Genomic DNA, 25,077 nt, shown 5'->3' with positions numbered 1-25,077 from the left:
CAGGATTAAAAAAAAGAAGAAAGTTGAAGAAATTTGAAATTTAGTAGCAGAATTGTAAAATGTAAGCTAAACTGATGTAAGTACTGCTTCTTTAAATGTGTACTGATTACCGGTAACTGTCTTTTTAAATGTTCTAGGTGAAAGACCATTCAAATGCCCCTTTGAAGGATGTGGGAGGTCATTCACAACATCTAATATTAGAAAGGTTCACATCAGGACACACACAGGGGAAAGACCCTATTATTGTACGGAGCCAGGATGTGGGAGAGCCTTTGCCAGTGCAACTAATTACAAGAACCATGTGAGAATACATACAGGTATTTGAGTTATGTTTTATAGAATTTTGCTTATAATCATCTGGCTTTGACTGGCTTCTCTCTGGTTTGTTTGAGAGGTATTACATAAAATAGCTCTGAACAAAGATGAATTCATTGGTGGTGGTGGGGATTCTCACTTAATCTAGCAGTCTTTGGGATAGCCCTGTTCTTCCAACGGAGAAATTGCATTTGTATTCTGTTAAACTGCAAAGTGCAATACTTAATTCCTAAACAACTTTAAGAGTGCATGCATGAGTGTGGAGTTGTGGCTAGAGCTAATAAACTCACCCATTCTTGTTAGAATGAGCCTATAATTCTTAATCTCTGAGTCCAAGTTCCAAGTCATGTTCTTCAATATTTCTGAGGTTCAAGAATATTTTCTTTTCCAGCTCTGAAGCAGTGGGCAGGGCAGTCAAACATATTTTCTGTTACACTAAGTTAGGGGAATAACATAGTTTTAAATTGGGCACACATCCCATGTCATTGAGAATGACTACTGAGAACTGCAATTAAGTCTGAGAATGTGAACCATGTTGTGAAAAGATGATATATATGAATATGCTAAAAGATGTTATGGTGGTGATGAAAATTTTGTCAGTGACTGATTAGAGGGTTGGTTGCTGTGAATTTTCAAATTGGGAACATACCACAGCATAGTTCCCAAATGCATCTTTGTTGGTTGTCCTGGTCTGTTTTTGGTTTTAAATACCCTTGATCATGGTATTATTCTGTATTGCCTGGGCGGATTGGGTCTGAGTGGCCCTGTTTTGTGATGGCTTCATTCCTTCCTTTAAAATAGGTCCCAGGAGGTGATGGTGGACACTGCTGCTTTACTATGTGACCTTTGTCTTAAAGTAGTAAATGACCTGGGACCACAATACCTGGTTGAGCATCTGTTCCCTTCTGACTTCCCCATTCATTGTGCACTATAAAACGAGCCCTGCTCTAGGTTCCATCATATCAGGAATTTAGGCTGTCACCTGACAGGGCAAGGACATTTTGATTGTTTTCTATTGTCTTTAGAAACTGAATATATTGTCTTATTTTTATCTTATTTGCTTGAGTATTTTATATATCTTATATTCTAATAGCCAAGTCAGCTAAAACTTTGGACACTTAAATCTGGTGACTGGAGCAGTGAGCGGGCAACACAGATCTTTTGACAAACCTGAAAAGGGCCCCAGGTTTGCAGAAAAATCTGAAATCTAAAAAAAAAAAAATGGATTGGGGAATTTAAAAAACCTGAAAATGATAAAAGGAGTGCCTGTAAGCAGTTGAGTTTCTCAGTTGCTGTTCCTAGGCAACCACAGGTTCCAAGGCTTGATTCTGACAATAGAAGGCAGGGGAAGGGGCAGAGCCCTTTCCAGGCCTATTTTGGCATTTGAGGGAGGACTCATTAGGGCCAAGCCTGGCTAGGGTAGCCAGGCTGGGAAATTCCTGGAGATTTTGTGGTAAAGTCTGAGGAGGGCAGGGTTTGGGGAGGGGAGAGGCCTCAGCTGAATATAATGCCATAGAGTCCTCCCTCCAAAGCATCCATTTTCTCCAGGGGACTAGGGTTGCCAGCTCCGGGTTGGGAAATACCTGGAGATTTTAGGGGTGGAGAGGGGAGAGCATTCAATGAGGTATAATGACACAAAGTCCACCTTACAAAGTGGCCATTTTCTCCAGGCGAACTGATCTCTGTTGCCTGGAGATCAATTGTAATAGCAGGAGATCTCCAGCAATACCTGGAGGTTGGCAACCCTAAGGGAGGACAACTCTTCAGGTTCCACCTGGAGATTGCCAATCCTAGCCATGGCAGCATCCTCCGGGTGACTTATTTCTACCTGACTTGCATGACTCAACTAGGCCTGGCTGCTTGCCATCCTATGAAAGCCAGGGTGATGTAGCAGTTACAGCTTCAGAGTAGGGTCTGAGAGACCTAGGTTCAAATCCCTGTCTTGCTGTGGAAGCTCACTGGATGGTTTTGGCCAATCACATACTTTCAGCCTAACCTACCTCACAGGGTAGGTTACAGGGGGAACTAATCTCTGTAGTTGGGAAAGGTGCTGTGATTCCAGCAGATCTCCAGGCCCCACCTGGAGTTTGGCAACCGTAGAAGGAGAGAAGGGAGCAGGAAAAGGGGACAGGCTATGGTGGCTTTCAGCAAAGGGAAAGTGTGGGGGAAGGGTAAATGTGATGCCTCCCATAAGTTCTTGCAGGTTCCTACTTGTTTTATTCTAATGTAAACCATCCTAAGGATCCATTTCAGGATGAAAGGACAGTACATGAATACTCCTAATAAATACATAGCTATTTTTATCTATTCTCTTTGTTCCAGGGAACATAAGAAATATCTTGCATTTGCACATACTGGGACATATTTGAACTCCAGTCATTTTTAATATATAAATCTATGACTGCAAATCCTACTGTACATAATAACTTTTACCTGTTAAATCGCTTTCACACATTATATACTAAAGGCAAAAACAGTCACCGAGGCTGACTTGGAAAAACACGCCAAACTGAATTGCACTGTGATTCAGAATGTCCTACAGTTTTGTGTGTGTAAAGTGCTGTCAAGTCGCAGCCAACGTATGGAGACCCCTTTTTGGGGTTTTCATGGCAAGAGACTAACAGAGGTGGTTTGCCAGTGCCTTCCTCTGCACAGCAACCCTGGTATTCCTTGGTGGTCTCCCATCCAAATACTAACCAGGGCTGACCCTGCTTAGCTTCTGAGATCTGACGACATCAGGCTAGCCTGGGCCATCCAGGTCAGGGCCCTACAGTTCTGTACAATTCTAATAATGAGAACAATGAACAATGATAATAAAAGTATGCCAGCGTGTTTCTGCTATCTCATTGGCTAGCATGTCGTCTTCAGTTTTCCTCACTGCCTGTATCTTTCTGTCTAGGAGAGAAGCCTTATGTATGTACAGTCCCTGGCTGCGATAAACGCTTTACAGAATATTCCAGTTTATATAAACATCATGTCGTACATACACATTCCAAACCATACAACTGTAATCACTGTGGGAAAACATATAAACAAATTTCTACACTCGCAATGCACAAGCGGACCGCACACAATGATACAGAGCCAATAGAAGAGGAGCAAGAAGCGTTTTTTGAGCCACCTCCAGGTTTGTACTTACCGTTTGCTGTCCACTAAATTTTCTACCATATGAGCAACCTCCCCAAGTATATCTTGCTGATACATTATATCTTAACTATGACCGCTCAAGCAATGGAATTAAAGTATCATCCACAGGAGCATTGATTAATTAAAATTATTTTATTGGTTCTGCCTGACAGTAAAGACAGAATCCAGTGACTATCAAAGTAGAGCATTTGGATATAAAGACGTAGATCTCCATCCAGTGATTAAATTTGTAAACCTCAACCATGTCTCTGCCTCAACAATATTTTTTCTTAAACTAAAAAGGGCCATGGGAACATGCTCCAACCCCTTGTCCTTGATAAGAGGTGATTAGAACTGTATTTAGTAGTCCAGCTTGAGCTGTATAAAGGTATTCTATTGCCATTGTAAGCTGACATGATATTTGTTTAACATGAAAACTGCAAATAGGTAATATCATTAGTTTTTTTATCCCAGTGTGCATGAATTTGCTCTTATTGTATTGGGGAGAATGGACTTGTCCCATAGCTGATAGAGATGGTGTACACTGAAGCCTTTTAAAAGTAAACTGTTGGTTCTAAGGACTATTTACAAAAGATTAGGATGAATGTTTACATTGTGGCTGGAGGTGAACACGACTTAAAGATACTACACTATTTCATCACAGTCACACAATAGGGGGCTCTCTTTTTCCTTAGAAGGAAAGTATATTCATTGATGAAAACAATTTTAATAAGCCATTGGTGATATTTATATCCAGATGCTAGTAGACAAAGATTAACAGAAATTAAACTACAGTTTTTGTTTATTTTAGATTATAATTTATGTAAACATGATATGAATATCAGAATATGTATTTTCTTTTATATGTTTAACACAGTTCCTACACGCAGGATTAATATTCTCCTTATTTTTAGTATATTTTTAGGCTACATGTAAACTAAGTAGTGGTTGAGATTGGTGGACTCTAATCTGGAGAACTGGGGTTGTTTCCCCACTCCTACACATGAAGCCTGCTGAGTTCTCTCTGAACTCTCAGCCCCACCCACCTCACAAAGTGTCTGTTGTGGGGAGAGGAAAGGAAGGCGATTGTAAGCCAGTCTGAGACTTAAAGGTAGAGAAAATCGGGGTATAAAAACCAACTGTTCTTCTTCAATCAAATAGGTCAAGGTGAAGATGTTCTCAAAGGATCACAGATAACATACGTAACAGGTGTAGAAGGAGATGATGTCGTTTCTGCACAGGTCGCTACAGTGACTCAAACAGGGCTCAGTCAGCAAGTGGCACTTATTTCCCAAGATGGAACTCAGCATGTAAGTATTCAGCGAGTCAAAGCTGTATCAGCAAAAGGGGTCCCAATTTTTGAAATACTGTTTACATTTAGTTGTCCCGTTTGTTTACACATACAAATAATGCAATCAATGAAATTTAGCTTAACAATGTCAAAAATAAGTACCAGTTCTGGCTTGGCAAAATCTAACTAATATTTGTTGACATCGTCCTGCAGAAAGGTAAGTTACATATGCCTGCTGGTTCCAAAATTTCTTTCCACAATTTATTACTGTCCATTTACTGCTACTGTTAGGATAAGCATCAGTCACGTTAGGGAGATAAACCCTTAGTGATCGAATCCTAAGGTGCTCTTGCATGAATAGCAGTTTCTTCCACTGTTACAAGGAGGGATCTGCACTCCTAATGGATTTCTCACTCAAGCCATAGCCCCTCCATACTGGGGTCGATTGTCCCCTGATCTTGATGAACTTCTTTTTTTTGGGGGGGGGTGGCATGGGAGGCTGCAGAAGGCAGAAGGAGGTAGGAGGGATCCGTTCTATGAGTGGAGCACCACTCACAAGTCTTTGGATCAGATTCTTTGATTCATCAGATAATTCTTCCAGTATTTTGTTTTCCTTTTTTATTTTGACTATTAGATACTGAATTAGCAGGAAGTCTTGCCATAGAGATTTTTAAAAATGTAATAATATCTGAAAACCATCTAAAATAATACATATTAACAACTTTAATGAGGAAAACTTCTACCATAAGGTTCTCAGTTACGAAACCAGCCTAATACTGTTTAGTAAAGTTAGTGAACTTTCTACTCTTATTTTATACTTGTTCTCAGATATCTTCTAAAAGCCATTTCCATTCATGGAAGACAAATTTTTTTACCTGCCATCTCCTGCTGTTCTTGGGGTGCAGGAGACCAGAACGTTGCACCCCATAGGCAGAAATCATTCCATCGACAAACGCTCTTGTGAATCCACTCCTGTTTAATGAAGGGCTAGGGCACAAATGTGGTTCTTGCTAGATCAATTAACAATTTGTTTTATTTCAGGTTAACTTATCTCAGGCTGACATGCAGGCCATTGGAAATACAATCACTATGGTAACACAAGATGGCACTACCATCACAGTCCCTGCCCACGATGCTGTTATTTCTTCTGCAGGGACACATTCTGTTGCGATGGTTACAGCAGAGGGCACTGAAGGACAACAGGTAAAATTAAAACCTGTAGTTATCTCACAAAATATTTAAGAGGATTTTGCAGCCTGTCCAGTTAAAGCTGTAGACAACTGCAGATTTAATAACTAGAATATGCCTCCTTAGCTGCATAAGAATTTAAGTTATGAAGCTCTATACATGGTGCCAGTCTACAGAACTGTGATATTACTATTTTACTTACCTAAAAAATTATATTCTTATCTCAGCGCTTCTGTGGCTAACAGACATCAAACAATAATAAAAGAGCAACAGAAACATGAACATTTGAGTTTGCACCTGGTTGGTTATAGTTAGCAGATCTTTTAATCATTTCCCCCCCTCTTCTTTAGGTTGGCTAAAAACTCACATGCCCCCTTTTGTTTGCTTGGAACCATTTAAAAGCCTTAAAAGTAATCAGGACATTGTGTCTAGAAGGCTTCTGGTGTAACTCTTTTGAAGCTGGTGAGATTGTGTCCTTGGCCAGTTTGCTGTCACATATAGCACTGTTTGAAGCTTCTGAATAGGCTTCAAAGGCAGCCCCCATGACCAGAGCATGGCTAACCACGGCCAGATCACACCTTGAGGAAAAGCCACAGCCCGTCAACCAAAGTTGGGCAGTGGCACCATGTGCCACAGAGGAGACCTGAAAATCCATCTGCAGACACACGTCTAGTGGCATCCCCAAGCTGTGATCTTTTATTTATTTGTTTAAAACATTTGTATCCTACCATTTCGCCTAGTTAAAGCCTGCAAGGCAGAACCTTCTCTTTCAAATCGGCGTGTATTGGATGGGGGTTCACCTTTGGTGAACCCCCATCCACTACACGCTGATTTTGCCTGATTGTCCACATTATTAACCAACAATACTTTAATCATATTTGGATTAAGTTTCGGGTTTTTGGCCCTTATCTAGCCCTTTATTGCCTCCCAAAGGCTTCACCCGATTCATCTGAAAAAAAGCAGTAGAGCTGGGTATCATCAGCATATTAATGACACCTTATTTCAGACCTCTCAGTTTCATGCTGCAGTTAGGTCACTATGGGACACCATAGCACAGATTCCAGGGATCAAAACAGCTGTTCCCCCCACCTCTGTGCTACTGTCTGATTCTAGTCAGCCAATAAGAACAAGACCACCAGAGTGGATACCCAGTTTGCTTAGCCATTGAACACATGAAGCTGCCTTATACTGAACCAGACCCTTGGTCCATCAAAGTCAGTATTGTCTACTCAGACCGGAAGTGGCTCTCCAGGGTCTCAGGCAGAAGTCTTTCACATCACCTACTTGCCTAGTCCCTTTAACGAGATGCTGGGGACTGAACCTGGGACCTTGTGCATGCCAAGCAGATTACCACTGATCAATGGTCCCTCCCCTACAGAAGGATATTTTGGTTGATGGTTCTAAAAAGTTCCCAGTTGATCCAGAATAGCAATAGAGATGCACTCCCCATGCCTTTTCTCATGGTAAAGATAGTCAGTCAGGGTGACCAAGCCTATATCAGTCCCAAAAGCTGGAACTACTAGAACTGGTAAAATTGTCTGCTGCTTCACTTGTGATGTCATGAACAGCTGTCAGGCAAGGAAAAGGAGCCCAGAGCCAGTCTGGATGTCTCTGTCTGGTGAGGGACTGTTTGTTGACAAATATGCCAGGCACACACCATTGTTGCATGGTGAGGTGGGCTTACTCCCTGTAGCTGGCTTCACGGTAAAATTCATTGGCTCTCTGTAGAATATTAATAATGATCGGTGGCTGAAACATTTTAAAAGGTTTAGATTTTCAATATGTAGCTTTGTGTGTTTTATCACGAAGGTTGCCATTGTGGCTCAAGATTTAGCAGCTTTCCATGGTGGTTCGCCTGAAATTGGACATCAGCAACATGGGCATCATTTAGTTACAGCAGAAACTAGACCTGTTACCTTGCTGGCTACGTCCAATGGAACACAGATTGCAGTGCAGGTAAGTAGAATAAGAAGTAGCCTTCGTAGTGTTTGTTTTTTCAATGTTTTGAGTCTGTGCTTCCACTCCCAATTACGTGAGCTTGATTTGCAATATAATGATGTATATTTAGGGGACTAGAGCAACTGTCCTATGGGGAGCGGTTAAGACGCTTAGGGCTGTTTAGCTTGAAAAGAAGGCAGCTAAGGGGAGACATGATAGAGGTCTATAAAATTATGCATGGTTTGGAGAGAGTGGACAGGGAGAAGTTTTTCTCCCTCTCCCATAATACTAGAACGCGGGGTCATCTGCTGAAGCTGGAGGGTGAGAGATTCAAAACAGATAAAAGGAAGTATTTTTTCACACAATGCATAGTTAAATTGTGGAACTCCCTGCCCAGGATGTGGTGATGGCTGCCAGCTTGGAGGGCTTTAAGAGGGGAGTGGACGTATTCATGGAGGAAAGGGGTATTCATGGCTATTAGTTAGAATGGATACTAGTCATGCTGCATTCCTATTCTCTCTAGTATCAGAGGAGCATGCCTATTATCTTGGGTGCTGTGGAACACAGGCAGAATGGTGCTGCTGCAGTCGTCTTGTTTGTGGCTTCCTAGAGGCACCTGGTGAACAGACTGCTGGACTTGATGGGCCTTGGTCTGATCCAGCAGGGCCTTTCTTATGTTCTTATGTTCTTTTTGAGTATAGTTATCTCTATAAACATACAAGACATGGCCTGTGGTGCTGCACTTTTGCACTTGCAGAGAAACCACTATAGCTTGTTCTAGTGCAGTCTTAGGTTTGGATAAATCTGCTGAAGTCATCTGAGCATCATATATATCCCTGTGTCAGGACACTGTGCAATATGGCTACTGTCGGGACTCCCACTGAGCTGGCTCAGAGGAGGAGCCAGAAACATGGCCTGGGGGAGAGCAGGAAACTCCAGGAGACCCCTGCATGGTAGATGCCCATGGCCCATCTGTTCCAGAGGCTGACCCTGAGGAGCCTGCAGCTGGAGCTCCTCCACCAAAACAAAGCGCCAGCCCAGGACCCAGCCCACAAGCCCACCAGGATCTCCACCCAGCAGGAGCAGCAGAGGCAGTGGGCTTGTGCCGAGAGACCGTGCCAGGCTTGCAGTCTGTGCTCCGCCTCCTGGGTCAGACCGTGGTTCCAGTTGGGTGTGTTCCTTTGCAGGATCCTGACCCCAGTTAAACCAGATGAGTCTCAAGTGCTGCTTTCAGAGCAGGTGGAGCTGCTTCCCTAGCAGCCTATTTAAGCCTTGGGCTTGGAGAGGAAACTTGATGGATCAACTGGTCCCAAGGGCCAAGGTTCTCGTACTGCCCAAAGAAACCTGATTACAGAGTACAGGACAACTGCTGTCTTTATGAAAAGCAGCTCAGTCCTAAGCCTCCCATCGTTAGCCTGTTGTTGGTGCTAGTATGACACTGACCTAGCTGGTAGATAACCTGTGCTTACCTCACAGAAAAGAGATAGTTTTAAAAAGACCCCTTTTATGTTTCAGCTGGCTTCAGACCAGGGATACCCTTATGGACTAGCCAGCAGGGGTCTCCCTCCCAGCTTCCTCATCAGCCAGCGTCACCCCAGTTTATCTTTAATTATAGTCAACCCCAGTGCAACCCAGACAGTCTCAAGTCCCACCTGCCCCCTTCTCTCCCCTTCCGGTATGCTTCCCTTTTTCTATAAGGTCTGCGGGGAACTGGCCTGGCTCTTCCTGGCTGCTGCAGCCAGATGCTCTTTGCAGCTTTCTTCTCAGGGCCCTCTTGCCGCCTGCTCCTCTGGCTCTCACCCCTGGCTGTTACTTTACCCAGCTGTGCATCGTCTCTTATCTGGGAGTTGGCTGCAGCCCTTGCCTTCCTTTTCTCGGCAGCTGTCTCTGAAGTCTCGGCACACTCCTTCTCTGCTCCTGTGTGGGAGACTTTAGCTTCTCTCGCAGCCTCTTTGCTCCCCTTCTCTCCCAACGCACCATCTATAACTGCAGGCTTGCCTTCCTTCTAGCCCCCTGCCCCTTTCTCCCATTCTCCTTTTAAACTCCCCGCTTGTCTCTGCTCCTTCCCTCTTCCGGCCCCGCCTTGTTTACTCCTGCCTTGGCTGTCCACATCTGTTAAACGCTGGTCAAAGCATGCAGGGGAGGGCTGTCTGCTACACCCCACTCCATGGGCTCAGAGCATAGCAGCAGCACTGGAGTTCATAGTGACACTTCTTAAATGTACCAGTCACAGGATGGAATGCTAACAACAGCACCATGTCAGCCAGAGATGGAAGTAGCCAAAATGCACAGGGGGCAGGCATCTTCCTGATGTCCTCTGCCCCCTTTTGACAGGGGGACGCACAGAGAAGTAGGACGTGTGGAGTAGAAAGCACGGCTACTCCAGCTGTATTCACCCAGACACTTCTACAGCTCACTTGGGAGAGGAAAGCCACCTGTTTCCCTCACTTGTATGTGGGGTTACAGTGCCATGACATCACCCTGACATCATGGTGATATACCTGCGTATCTCCCTTTCTGTACTCTACATACTTACCCTATCCCCGCTGTGGGAGACACTGCTAGCAGCTGTTGAGAGAGGAAATGTGAGGTGCATTGTTATTGCATCCCCAGTTGGAGGAGTGGTGGATCCATGTTGGTGTTTGTGGTGGAGTGCCTATAAGGATTCTGAGGTGGCCAGCATTGGAGTACGCTGTAACAGTGTTTGTGCTACTTCTGTGCTGCTTCGTTTGTACAAAGTGCTCATTTTTTTTGCACAGCACCATTTCTCTGGATGTGTATGTTCAAAGTGTGCACGGCCTCAGGCTAGGTAGGGTACATACCATGCACACTGTCATTGGAGATGTTGTTGTCCTGGATAGAGTTTATGCGGTGCTCAGGAGAGTTGCGTCGCTGCAGACTTGCTTGGTATCAGAAGCTGCACCATTGGTTCTGTAGGCGCTGTGTAAACAAGGGGAGCTTGTTTTTCACTCCCATTGAATGTTTAGACTTACACCAGAATTTCTGTCAGGATGTCTTTACACCAGCACTGAAAGCAGAATGCAGGCTGAGGGAGCATCGGATGCTACATCCCACTCCGTCCCCAGTATGCCCAATTCTTGTCCCTACAGTGGTGCAGGTATGTTGGCATGGGGTTACACCAGTGCTGCATTGGTCAGATGCTGCACCAGCATATCTCCACGAGATATCAGTTTAGGGAGTTAATTGTTGTCCTTAGCAGTTTCCAGAGTAGCCTTAAGGTTGTATCCCAACAGGACCATCCTAAGCAGATAGTTTCAGAGGATAGCCATGTTGGTCTGCAGTGGAACAGCTAGATTTGAGTCCAGTAGCAGCTTATAGTCCAGTAGCACCTTGGGGTACGAACTTTTGAGATTCAGAGCTCCCTTTGCCAGATACCTAAGCAGAGTTACAGCCTTCTAAGTCCATTTAAGTCAATAAGCTTGGAAGGATGTAACTGCCTATAGTGGCACAGTAAATCGGTACAGTAGGTAGGTAAAAGCATGCTTTTAAGAGGTTTTTAAAATTATAACATGGTACTTTAAAATATTGTTAAAGGCTTTCACGGTCAGAGTTCATTGGTTCTTGTAGGTTATCCGGGCTGTGTAACCGTGGTCTTGGGATTTTCTTTCCTGACGTTTCGTCAGCAGCTGTGGCAGGCATCTTCAGAGGAGTAACACTGAAGGACAGAGAGACACTGTCCTTCAGTGTTACTCCTCTGAAGATGCCTGCCACAGCTGCTGGCAAAACGTCAGGAAAGAAAATCCCAAGGCCATGGTTACACAGCCTGGATAACCTACAAGAACCAAAGGTACTTTAACTTTAGCATGTTCTTAAACTAGGGATTTCCTTATATTGCAGTACCAGTATTTTAAACATACTAGAGGTATTAAAAACTATTAAGTATTCTTATCTCTTTCTTTACAAGAGTACAATTCATTTCTAGCCATAATTGATGGCAAAAGTATATTGCCCTGTAATCTTTAGTCATGTAGTCCATGTGGTCTTCCTCTAATAATCTTTTAGCCCATTAATGGATGGTGTCTATATTATTTCAGTCCAAAATATGATTGTTACATTCCAACTATTTGAAGCAGGCTTAATACCACGGTTTTCAAAGAACTAGTGACTTGAATCAAGCAACTGAATAAAACTAATGCATTTCTTTTCTTGGTATCAGTATGTAATTATTTAATATATATGCAGATCACGCATGCTGATCCATCTCATTTGCAGCCATTCTCTGCTAGACTTATAATCAGCACTGTCAGATTGCTTAAAGATTGCTAATAATAATAAGAGAAAATATAATGATAATATCCAGGATCCAAAAACTGCAACTACTACAGTGTACCAGAGGGAGCTTTGGTTGTGTGTTTCTCCAACAGCAAGCTTTATGGCAAACTGCTTTTGAAACTGATGGGAGTTAAAGGTCATTTAAAATACAACATTCTGTTCAAAGGGGAAAAAACAGTTTGGGCTGCTCACTTGCTATTACTGTTACATATATAAAAATATGGTTGATACATACTCTTCTTATACATCTAAGCTAGTTGACTAAATATGGTGCAAAAATGTAATTTACATTATCTGCCTCAAAATAAAACCCAAAAAACATATTTCAGCACATATATTTTCATTTTTTTTTTTGTTTCAGCTTGGAGAACAGCAGTCTTTGGAAGAAGCCATTAGAATAGCTTCTAGAATACAACAAGGTGAAACACCAGGAATTGATGATTAACTCTTCCCAAAAGAACAGTGGAATTACTTATATTTTATTTTCAATCATCAAATGTCTGTGCCAACTGACATCCATAAAAAGTTTTAACATGTTCTTGCTCACTAATACTGTGCACACTTTTTATGCAAGAGTGAAGAACATTTCATGTCTGTAATGTTTGTGTACACGAACATTGGGAAATAGATGAATTCCACCTATCAGACTGATTCTCTATTCCAGGAGTATGGAATTAGGATTTCCTGCTTAGATTTCCTTTGCCTATAATTACATCAGATTCCAGACCAGGCTACAGGCAAACTGCATCTGCTTTAGAACTACTGGAATTAATTTAAAGCTGCACGAAACCGAATGAAGGCATTACCGAAGATTTCAAATGTTTAAACCATAACAAAAATCATCATTTCAAAAACGTTTTGCAAACAGAACACTTTTTATTGGTTCCTAATTTACAGAAGAGTTTTGAATTTTGAGACCTTTGTAAATAGTACATTTTGAATTGTGTTTCATACACAAGTTGAAGATGCATCTTATTTAGTTTTTGCCTCCTGTCTCACTGATTGTAAATACAGACTGTTCATGCTGGAAGTGCTAAATATATTATCTTTGAATTGGATTATGTACAAAAGAGGAGCTTTGCTTGTTCAATATTAAAGGAAGTAAACCTATTATATCTGTTTTATTGCATATTACATAGATCTTAATGTTATCATGGCCATATCTGTGGATACTTAAATCCAGAGATTGGAGCCAAGAACAGACAAGGCAGATCTTTCTGTGTGTGTGTGTGCATCGTCAAGTCACAGCTGACTTATGGGGACCCTATAAGGTTTTCAAGGCAAGAGTCGTTTAGAGGTGGTTTGCCATTGCCTGCCTCTGTGAGGGCTGAGAGAGTTCTGAGAGAGCTGTGACTGGCCCAAAGTCACCCAGCAGGCTTCATGTGGAGGAGTGGGGAATCAAACCCGTTTCTCCAGATTAGAGTCCGCCACTCTTAACCATGAAACCACACTGGTTCTTTCTACAAACCTGGAAATCACCCCAGGTTTGCAGAAAATTTTGAAATCTAAAAACAAACAAACCTTGGGGTTTAACACCCCCCTCCAGGTAACAGAAAACAGCATTGGTAGCTTTCCTAAATGGATGCCCTCAGTGGCCATTGCTAGGCAATCACTACAGTATTGCCTGCCTTCAAGCCTTGGTTTCTGTCAGTAAAAGGCAGGGGAGTGGCCTTTCCAGGGCTGTTTTGGTCTTTGAGGGAAGATTCATTGGGGCCAGACCCACCAGGCAACTTGCCGCCATGTGACTTGCATGACTCAACCAGGCCTGGCTGCTTGCTGCTGTTACACATTCTTAGCCTAATTTGCCTCACTGGGTTGTTGTGAGAATAAAATGGAGGAGAGGATAACCATGTAAGCTGCTTTGGGTCCCCAGTGTGGAGAAAAGCATGGTAAAATAAATAGCAGATAAAGAGATTGGTGGCTGGATGAACACATGAAGCTGCCTTATACTGAATCAGATCCTTGGTCCATCAAAGTCAGTATTTGTAAGCTCTTGACCCATCGAACCAGAAATCACCACAGAGACAATCAAATTCCAAGCAGATGGCTTTACTGGTCAAATAGGCAATACAGTGCATTGAAGGCAAGATGACAGCTATGGTTTGTCTTGCCCGTTATTTGGAAATATAAGGCAGAGAAACGGCGGGAGATTACAAAGCATAAACAGAGCATTATTTCCTAGGAGTGGCGTTCCCAGGCTTTGGTATGTGTAGCCATCCTTGAAGTCTGGACGGTTCAGCAGAGAAACGAAAGGAAACATCTAAACCGAGATAACAGCCTGACAGTATTGTCTACTCAGACCGGCAGTGGCTCTCCAGGGTCTCAGGCAGAAGTCTTTCACATCACCTGCTTGCCTAGTCCCTTTAACTGGAGATGCCAGGGATTGAACCTGGGACCTTCTGCATGCCAAGCAGATGCTCTACCACTGAGCCACAGACCCTCCCCAAAATGGGAAAGAGAGAAGGAAGCAGGCAGGGAAACATTATGATAATGGGGTTGCTAGGTGGAGGTAAAGAGGAAATCGTGTGGGGAAGAGGATACAGAGGAAAATGAGGTATCCCTGCAAATCCTTGCAAGTTCCCCACTGTGCAACTGGGCATAGCCCAGTAGACAACACCGTGCAACCAGGCCATTCTTTTCCCAAGCAGGAGGCTACCAGGGGGAGTGAAATCTGAATAGAGAGAGGCAGATAAAGGAAAGTTGGCTGGTGGATGGGAAGGAGAGTAGGAAGCAGGTAAAGGGGAGAAATATGGGGGATTTCAGGGAAGGGAATGAGGAAACAATGCAGGAGGAGAAAATGAGATGCCCCTGCAAGTCCTCACAGGTCCTCTACTTGTTTTGTTTAATTTTAAAATGTAAACTTCAAACTATTCTAAACCAGTGGGTTGGATCCATTAGTTATATATCTTAAATAAAAGACAAATCTCAAGGATTATTAGATTATTAAAGGGATTCTGCTAATATGGTGCCAATGTTTTTTGGGAGAACGCTCCTGGCTGGATACCTAAAGTCCTTCCAGCACCTATGATCGCTTTTGAATGTGTGGGCTTTCAGCATGTCCTAAAATTAAACTGCATGTCTCTCCATGTAAATGTCTGATTTTGTAAATGTTGTATCAGCTCATTAGATGGATGGCTTATACCACAAAGGGGATGAAGAGAGGCAGGATCCCTTCTTGTCTCCTTGCACACCATCCTTTGTGCCTACATGGTTTGAAGAAACAAGTGTAAACATGCACTGAGGGTAGACATTTCCTATGACTCATGTGCCACTGTAAATGTTACAGACAGTCCAAGTAGGGGTAGCTAAGTCAGTCTCTGTTTTGTCTTTGGTTAACACAGCACTGCAGGCAAGCAAGTCACTCCCAGCAAATGAGTTTATCCCCTTTAAGCCAAGCCTATCCACACAGTATATTACTCCACTGGGCAGGGAGCCATCCTTATAACTCCCTCAGAGTCACTGATTGGTTAGTAGATCCTTTGATCGTGGCCACTGGCTATTGTTTTTACTGTTGGCTATTGTGGTTCCCATAGGTGTATAGCAATTATTTTCCATACTTGGAAAAGAGATGACAGAACAAAGAACCATTCATGACTTCCTGATATAACCATAACATTTTGTTGGTTATGCACACCTTCTGATGAGTCATAGACATATCCAAGTTATATGGCTTGTGTTTCACACAAAATGTAGATGCAAGAGTTATTCTGCCCGTCCACATGAAAAACAGTTGTGAGTCAATGACCACACCATAGGAATGTTTGTAAGCTAGCAAACAGCTTCTTAACAGACATTCCTATGCAACATTAAATTATCTTCCCTTAAGCAATACAATTGTTTCCTCTTTAATTGTTTTGTCTTACACAGGTGCAACCTCAAATTGTATCATTACTCCTGATTCTTTGTTTTGCCTAGAAATGTCTAGTAAAGGTAAAGGTCCCCTGTGCAAGCACCGGGTCATTCCTGACCCATGGGGTGACATCACATCCCGACGTTTACTAGGCAGACTTTGTTTACGGGGTGGTTTGCCAGTGCCTTCCCCAGTCATCTTCCCTTTACCCCCAGCAAGCTGGGTACTCATTTGACCGACCTCAGAAGGATGGAAGGCTGAGTCAACCTTGAGCCGGCTACCTGAAACCAACTTCCATTGGGATTGAAGTCAGGTCGTGAGCAGAGCTTGGACTGCAGTACTGCAGCTTACCACTCTGCGATGTTGCCCCTCCCTACAAAAGGAGGGAGGGGCAACCATTATAATTCAGAGTTTGAATGGGCACAAATTGGGGCAAGGTTTCTTTCTATCTGAAATTACAGATAGGAATTTAGAAGGTGACATCTGGCAAAATCTACAGAGTAGTTTGAAAAGAGGATATACTTGCCTATGTTTGATTTAAATATATTTAGATCCTTTTAACTATGCATAGGTAAATGTCCACTTTGTATTTATTTCAGATCACCCATGCCACCAGGATGTATAATTTCCCCCCCTAAATTCAGCTTTAACTCACTTCCTAGGGAGCAAGCTGTTTGGTAATATTCTGATTTGCAGTCTTGTGGGAACAAAGGATAAGCAGCAAGCTATGCCCCTGATGTCTAAGCAGTGTGGGGTGGCAGCTACAAGCCTTACCAGAGATGTAGTATAGCGCTTCTACAGATAGATGGCTGAGGGAATCAGTTGCCAGGGTTTTAGCATCTCCTCTCCCACCCTTTGACAGTTTCATCATCTCTCCCAAGTCATCTCATCCAGACAAACAATGGGTGGCATCAACCATCTTCTCAGTATAATGACAATAGAACTGATACCATCAGGCACATGCTCTGTATTCCTCATAGTCCCCTGAAAGAACAAGGACTGGGGAGCAACACTGGATTCGATCTACCTGAACATGTTTTTAAAAATTGGTGGTTCCAGTTGGAGACTTTGAGATCAGTCGCCAAAGCTTTCCAGCAGAACAAATTCAGGACTTCTAGCAACATAATCCAGGCATAGCAATATGTTTCAATTTTTCCAGCTCCTCATAGGTTTTCAGATTTGCTTACTGGGACAAACATTTTCAGATCAGAGTTCAACCCTTCAGCCTAACTTCTGCATGATAGGTTTTCACAGAGGTCATGATGGCTATTGTGCATACCTAAGGACAGAGTGTGCATACTCACCTGTACTTGGGACAAAGTCTGTGTTTACTGTCAGGGAGCAGGCAATTATGGAAGTGGCAGGGTTCCTAGATAATCTGTGCTCTGAGCAAAGTTTCTTGCCAGAACCCTGAAATGGACTATCAGGAAACAATCCTGCAAAATGAAATGAACATTTTTAGTCCCAGAAGTTGAGGTGGTGGATGCTGAATACTCATCTCTCCAAAGGAAACCTTTTCCGATACTGTCATGCATTAATGCTGACACCTGCCTTCAGAGCAGGTGTTCATTGCCAGAAGCTGTATACTCAGGGTCTCCAGAGCAGGAAATTATCTCAGCATGAAAGCCATAAAGCAAGCCGTTGTGCCCCCCTTAATCAAATCCTTATGAAATATCTCTTCTTCAGGACAGACAATATGACAGCCAAGGCCCATGTCAACAAGCAGAAAATTTCTAAATCAGCCTTCAGTGGTGGTTTCACAAGTGAGTTATTAAGGCTTACAAGACTCAAGGCCAGCAAGTTCCAGAAGGGATCATGGCTAGTTCTATACACTGTACAGCTACTTCAGCAACATTTAGTATGAATATACCGGTTTAAAGATACGTACGAGCCCACAACATGGGCCTCCATTCCAACTTTGTGAGGGATTATAACACTGACTTCCTTACCTCTCCCAAGGTGGTCGTTGGGTGACCGGTGTTGCAGCAAGTGCTCTGACAGGGCTGTCAAAAGGGAGCAAGAGGCATGTTTTGGTCATGTGCAATGCTCACTCACACTAGTGCCGAGTGAGCAGAGCCCACAGCCGGAACACTCTTCCTGCCCCCATACTACCAATCAGCTGTGCAGTGAGTGGAAATTTAAAGGGCTGGAAAGCTGGGCATCCTGGCCCTTTAAATTCCTGCTCACTGCGCAACTGATTGTTGGCATGAGGACAGGGCAGAAGGGGGAAGAGGCAGGATCCCAGCCATGGGCACCTCCTGCTCAGCAGCTGTGTGAACGGCTGGCACCCATGGCTGGGACTCACCGCTGCTGGCTATCCCTTGACAACAGGCAGTGGCATGCTGGTTAAATAGCTGCCAGATAACACCATTTTTACTGTATCTGAATGAGTTACCTAGCAGTAGAAACATAAATATGGACACTGTTCTCTGGCGCAAGCTGCATACAAGTTGGGGGTGCTTTAATGGAAACGGAGCCTCTAGAAAAATGTCTTTTGCACACACACACAAAAAAATTTCAGTTAGTCTATGGCTGTTGTTTTTCCTTCTCTCATTTTGCTCAAAAGAAATGTGAAAGACCTAAGTAGTCCATGGTGATTACTCTCATGGCTATTTTATCTTATCTGTGGTTTTATGATCCCTGTACTGACAGAACCAAACTCCTCTAGGGTGTCCATCATCAGGCTGATCCTGCTGTGCAATATCCTTAAAAAAGAATAGCTTTCTCATAAAAAAGCAGAGAAGAGGAGAATCCTGCGATATCTTCCTACAACATGTTTAAGATATTGCTGTGGATTTGGTGTCTGATAGGTATGGCATAAAGAGTTTGGAGCCAGGGTTTATAACAAAATAATGTTTCCTAACAAATGTGGACATTTCCTCAATTTGGGATGAGGTTGTTGTTCCCCACTGGACAAGTAGCGATCAGCATTTCAGGAGACGTGTGATCTCCTCCCAGCTGAGGGGAGGAGGTAGGTTTGTGTGTGTGTAAGCATGAAGAACAGCAGTTTGAGTTTGGCCCAGGTGCAGAGAGACAGCTATGAGTTGGCTGAAGCATCTTTGGGAAGTACAATCTTGCTCTCTTTTGAAGGATCTGATGTAGGGTAGCGGATCTGACAAAAATGCCCTAAGATCCCAATGTGCTCTTTCCTCCAAACACAGGTAGTATTGCCTCTGGAACTTCTACTCACTACAGGAAGTGGTGAGAGCGTAACAACATTATGTATTACGTTACAATAATTATCTTTGTGTAGCCTGAAAATCTAATGAACTACAACAGAGCTAATTGGCCTTCTTTGGCTAAAATTTGTTGTTTTAAAGATTTTCTCCCTGTATCTTTTTAGGACAAGAGTAAAATTCTAATCCCATTAAAATTTCAGGGTCAGACGTTCACCTCAGCGTTGCTTTCTGTTAAACCAGAGACCAAGGATTCTACGGACATTGTTCCCCCTTCCTCTAGTCAGGAAAGCACGGTTGTTGATTACACAATGTTGTTCAGTTGATCGGCTTTAGTTAAGATTGCTTGATTAAGTGGAAAAGGGTAAGCAATAACAATGTTATCAATCCAATATGGCTTGAGCAAGATATAATTAAGAGTACCAAGGTCAAAAGGGCCCAAGAGAGTTTGTTGGCCATATAACGCAAAGAGCTGGAATGGTGAGTGGTTGATTAGAATTGGGGTGGGTGGGTGGGTTTCCAGGATCAAATCCCCACTGTGCTGTGGAAGCTTGCTGGGTGACCATGAGCCAGTCACATTCAGCCTCGCTAACCTCACAAGGTTGTTTTGAGGATAAAAGGGGAGACAGGAGCAGCATGAACACCATGTATGCCGTCCTGAGCTCCTTCAAGAAAGAACAGGGTAAAAATGTAATAATATATAAACATATCTATAAAAGTAACTGTAACATGACTTTAAAAAATGGATTATATACCAGCTACTTGTGAAACAGTAGAGCCCCGTGGCACAGAGTGGTAAACTGCAGTACTGCAGTCCAAGCTTTGCTTGTTGGTTGGTTTCAGGTAGCCGGCTCAAGGTTGACTCAGCCTTCCATCCTTTGAGGTCGGTCAAATGAGTACCCAGCTTGCTGGGGGGAAAAGGGAAGATGACTGGGACGTCCCCCCATGGGTCAGGAATGACCCGGTGCTTGCACAGGGGACCTTTACCTTACTTAACTTGTGAAACAGCTCTTTTAGTATTCCAATCGTAGTGTTGCATTTGTTGTCTCAGTATTTTGAAGACATTGCCACATTCAGTTAATTTACACGTGACACTACAAAACACATTTGTGGCTCTCTGGGCATAGCCCTATCAAGCAGAATTAGGTTACCTGTCTCAAGCACCAGATTTGGGATATTATGAAGGGGCTACAAGTGTTATATTATTTAGCTTATTATTACATTGTACCCACCACGGTTGGCCCTCAAGTACCAAACAGCACAATTCTAAGGAGAGTTACTCCTGCCTAAATCCATTCATTTCAAGGGGCTTAGACTGAAGAACCTCTCTTTAGAATTGCACTGAAAATGTCTTAGACCTTTTCTGAACCTTTCTTGCATTATTTGTGTCATATACAAAAATTGTACATATACAATTTAAAAATCACATGCCGAGATTAGCCACTGTAGGTTTTATGTTCACAGTACGAACTGATATAAGCCTCGCATGCTCTCATCTTCACTATCCATCTGATTTTCAGCTCTACTTCATGGTTGTGAGACCTTTGCTTATATTTCACCTTGACCATTTGGAGGCTGGACAAGCCAGGAGTAAAGTCTTGAAGTCTAGTCACACTCTCTCAGCCCCACCTTCCTCACAGGGTGTCTGTTGTGGGGAGGGAAAAGGAAGGTGATTGTAAGCCGGTTTGATTCTCCCTTATGTGCTAGAGAAAGTCGGCATATAAAAACCAACTCCTCTTCTTCACACTTCTCAGAATTGCTCAGCAGAGACAAGGTGGCAGATGGCACCGCTTCCTGCCACTGCTTGCTGTGGGTATCTGCCTTCATGCCCCAAACAGGAGACCACAAAATTGAGGGTGCAGCTGACCCACTATCCGTGCCTTTCTCAGCTCTAGATTAATACCGAAAGACAAATATTAGGAATATCCATAATGTGGTATACTTATTTAGAAAATTGTTTGCATTATACCTTTTGGTATAAAACTAAAAATGCCAAAATTTACTGTTTAAATAGACTTGTTGGTCCCATTGGAGACTGCAATTACACAAGGTCAGACTTTGTAAGAAGGCACACAGATTTCCTGGGGGTTTGCATCCAGTGCCTTCAAACAGTGCCCATTGACAGGGGGAGTTTATCTAGTGTGTGTTTTCTGAAAAAGGGCATACCAGCTCCAGAGCAGCAAGGAGGGCAGTGTACCACATCAGCCTTAATACTATGGTAATTTACACAGATTACTATTTCTACTAATTTGCCTGGGACAGACACTAGGCTAACTGGCCCATAATTTATTGGTTCCCCTCTGGACTCCTTTTTAAACTTAATATTTGCTCCTCTCCAGTCTTCTGGGACAATGGCTGAATGTAGTAATAAGTCACATATATGGGTTAGTAGACCCATACAGCATTTTAGAAGATCAGCATAGAAATACATTAACTGAACAGGACAAAATAAAGAAAAGGTGGGAACAATACACTGAAGAACTATACAGAAGAGATGAAAGGATAAAAGATTATTTCCAAGAAGAATCTTTTGAAGAAGACAGTTTTAGAAAGTGAAATGAAAGCTGCATTGAGAGCAATCGGGAGAAACAAATCACCAGGAGCAGATGGGATATCAATAGAGCTATTCCAAGCCACAGAAACAGAGTCCATCAAAATCTTGACAAGAATATGCCAACAGATATGGAAAACAAACAATGGTCCACAGACTGGAAACAATCCATTTACATTCCAATTCCCAAGAAAGAAGACATCAAAGATTGCAGCAACTATCGGACCATCGCATTAATTTCTCGTGCAAGTAAAGTGATGCTCAAAATCTTACAGCAAAGGCTGTTACCATATATAGAATGAGAAATGCCTGATGTTCAAGCTGGTTTCAGAAAAGGAAGAGGCACTAGAGATCATATTGCAAATATACGTTGGTTACTGGAGCATACGAGAGAATTTCAGAAGAAAATCAGCTTGTCTCTCATAGATTACAGCAAAGCTTTTGACTGTGTGGATCATGAAAAGCTATGGCTGGTTTTAAAGGAAATGGGTGTGCCACTACATCTGATCGTTTTGATGCGCAACCTGTACTCTGGACAAGAGGCCACAGTTAGAACAGAATATGGAGAAATTGAATGGTTTCCAATTGGCAAAGGTGTCAGACAAGGATGTATTTTATCTCCCTATCTCTTCAATCTATATGCAGAACATATAATTAGGAAAGCTGGATTAGATTTAGATGAAGGTGGAGTGAAAATTGGAGGGAGGAACATTAATAATTTGAGATATGCTGATGACACTACATTATTGGCAGAAAATAGTGAAGATTTGAAACGACTACTGCTAAAAGTTAAAAGAGAAAGTGCCAAAGCAGGACTACAGCTGAACATCAAGAAAACAAAAGTAATGACTACAGGAGAATTACACAACTGTAAGGTTGACAATGAGGAAATTGAAATTGTTGAAGACTTTCTATTCCTTGGCTCCACCATCAACCAAAAGGGAGACTGCAGCCAAGAAATCAGAAGGAGATTGAGACTGGGAAGGGCAGCCATGAAGGAGCTAGACAATATTTTGAAGTGACCACCAAGACTAGATTAATTCATGCCATCGTATTCCCTATTACTATGTATGGGTGTGAAAGCTGGACAGTGAAGAAAGCTGATAGGAAGAAAATAGATTCCTTTGAAATGTGGTGTTGGAGGAGAGTGTTACGGATTCCGTGGACTGCCAAAAAAACAAATCAGTGGGTTATAGATCAAATCAAGCCTGAACTGACCCTAGAAGCTAAAATGACTAAACTGAGGCTATCGTATTTTGGTCACATTATGAGAAGACAAGAGTCACTGGGAAAGACAGTCATGCTAGGAAAAGTTGAAGGAAGCAGGAAAAGAGGAAGACCCAACGAGAGATGGATTGACTCTATAAAGGAAGCCACAACCCTCAGTTTGCAAGATATGAGCAAGGCTGTCAAAGACAGGACATTTTGGAGGACTTTCATTCATAGGGTCGCCATGAGTTGGAAGCGACTTGACGGCACTTAACATACACACACACACATTACTGCATTATAAGCAGTGGCCCAAAGACCTGATATCACTTCTTGGTGAAATAAAACAGGAGTTCAGTGGCAATTTCAATATGAACAGAATTTATAAACGGTCTTGAGTTAGAGCTCTGATTGATGGAAGTGAACTCCAACTCAGGAAAGTTTATGCTGGAATAAATGTTGATGGTCTTTAATGTGCTACTGGATTTCCATTTTATTTTACTGCTAGAGATTAATAGGGCTACACTTTCTACAACCACCCTCCCCAGTAAACTTTCTTAAAGTTGCAACAACAAAACAGCAGGGTGTAATCAGCCAATGATTCTACACATTCCGCTTCATTCGAAAGCATTATGTCATTATCGCTATTTCTGAAGAAATTTGCATGTCGTTTCCCTTAAGGTCAAAGCAATTTACATAATAATTAAACAAAAACCATGTTCAATGGGGCTTCCAGGGAAGCTCAAGATGTGTTCAGTACAACAGGGTGAAGTTGAGATTTATTTTTAGGAGTGGGGCAAAAAAAGCCATTGGGAACTTCGACACTGGGGGAAAAGGGGTGGGGAATCTGATTTGTTTCTGTCTATATAGGCCATTTATGCATGGGAGGTTTTGCCTTGGATTTGCCACTCTATAGATGTACATTTTCCCCATCCAAATTCTCAGACCTCAACAATAAGCCCCCATGCAGAGTTCTGAGCAACCGGATGGTGAAAATGTGCATCTAGAGAACGGCAAATCCAAGGCAAAACCTCCCGTGCATAAGTGGCCATAGTTTTACAATCAGTGTTTTTAAGCAACGCTTGCACGTGGTGTCATTCAATAAATGTATCCAGAGGCTGGCAATGGACTAGAGCCCGGTGTTTTTTAAACCCAACTAGCTCGCCTTGTTCTCGAGCTTCAGACTTTGTTTGCAGACCCACCCTCCTCCCCCATCGTGTTGTGACGAGACAGGCCCTCCGTAGGCAGTTTATGACCGTAGGCGATTCCTGCTCGGGCAGGCGGGGACAGCCCAGTGCTGCTTCTCGCCGCTTCGAGCTTCCATTCGAATAGTGTTGGGAGAGCCAGGCCATTTATGCATGGGAGGTTTTGCCACTCTTTAGATGCACGTTTCCCCCCATCTGAATTCTCAAAACTGCATGGGGGCTTAGGCCATTTATGCATGGGAGGTTTTGCCTTGGATTTGCCACTCTTTAGATGCACGTTTCCCCCCATCTGAATTCTCAAAACTGCATGGGGGCTTAGGCCATTTATGCATGGGAGTTTTGCCTTGGATTTGCCACTCTTTAGATGCACGTCTCCCCCCATCTGAATTCTCAAAACTCTGCATGGGGGCTTAGGCCATTTATGCACGAGAGGTTTTGCCTTGGATTTACCGCTTTCTGTATGCACATTTCCTCCATCTGAATTCTCAAAACTCTGCAAGGGGGGGGGTTATTTTTTTAGTTCGGTGCATCTACACTGTAGCAAATCCAAGGCAACACCTCCCGTGCATAAACGGCCCCATTTAAAAAGGCAGCCTGCCCTTCCGCCCCTGCGTACTTTGTCGGGGCGCTCGAGCTCTGCAAAGGCTCCATTCTCCCGCAGTTTCTCGAAAAGGACGGGTTTGGTAGGGCCAGCGGTGGTGCCAGGCGCTGCCTTTAAAGCGAAAGGCGATGCAGCCTGCAGAACAATTCCGGGTGGTTAACCGCGTTACTTTTGTTACAGCCAAAACTAAATAACAATCTTGCGGCATTTTAAATAGACTAACGATATTTTCTTCCAGTCCAACCTTCCCTCCACGACAGCTGGGGGGGGGGGGGAATGCTGTTGACTTTTAAGGTGCTACACAACTCCGATTTATGTTTTTGGCCCCCAACCT

At 43.1% G+C, this 25,077-nt stretch overlaps 1 protein-coding gene across 2 annotated transcripts in view; it reads left to right on the top strand.

Moving 5' to 3' along the window:
• The window catches only part of ZNF143 (zinc finger protein 143), a 48,161-nt gene extending 34,966 nt beyond the window's left edge, over positions 1-13,195 (top strand). For both annotated transcript variants that reach the window (XM_056851546.1, XM_056851545.1), the window contains exons 11-16: positions 138-317; positions 3,215-3,442; positions 4,603-4,751; positions 5,774-5,935; positions 7,730-7,876; positions 12,513-13,195. In XM_056851546.1, coding sequence (XP_056707524.1) covers positions 138-317; positions 3,215-3,442; positions 4,603-4,751; positions 5,774-5,935; positions 7,730-7,876; positions 12,513-12,596 — 950 coding nt within the window. In that variant the 3' untranslated portion in view covers positions 12,597-13,195. The remainder of the gene's footprint in view (positions 1-137; positions 318-3,214; positions 3,443-4,602; positions 4,752-5,773; positions 5,936-7,729; positions 7,877-12,512) is intronic.
• Positions 13,196-25,077: the final 11,882 nt, after the last annotated feature.

Source organism: Euleptes europaea, chromosome 6 (genome assembly GCF_029931775.1).
Source record: "Euleptes europaea isolate rEulEur1 chromosome 6, rEulEur1.hap1, whole genome shotgun sequence".
Classification (NCBI taxonomy): Eukaryota; Metazoa; Chordata; class Lepidosauria; order Squamata; family Sphaerodactylidae; genus Euleptes; species Euleptes europaea.
This window is presented reverse-complemented; position numbering and strand designations above follow the sequence as displayed.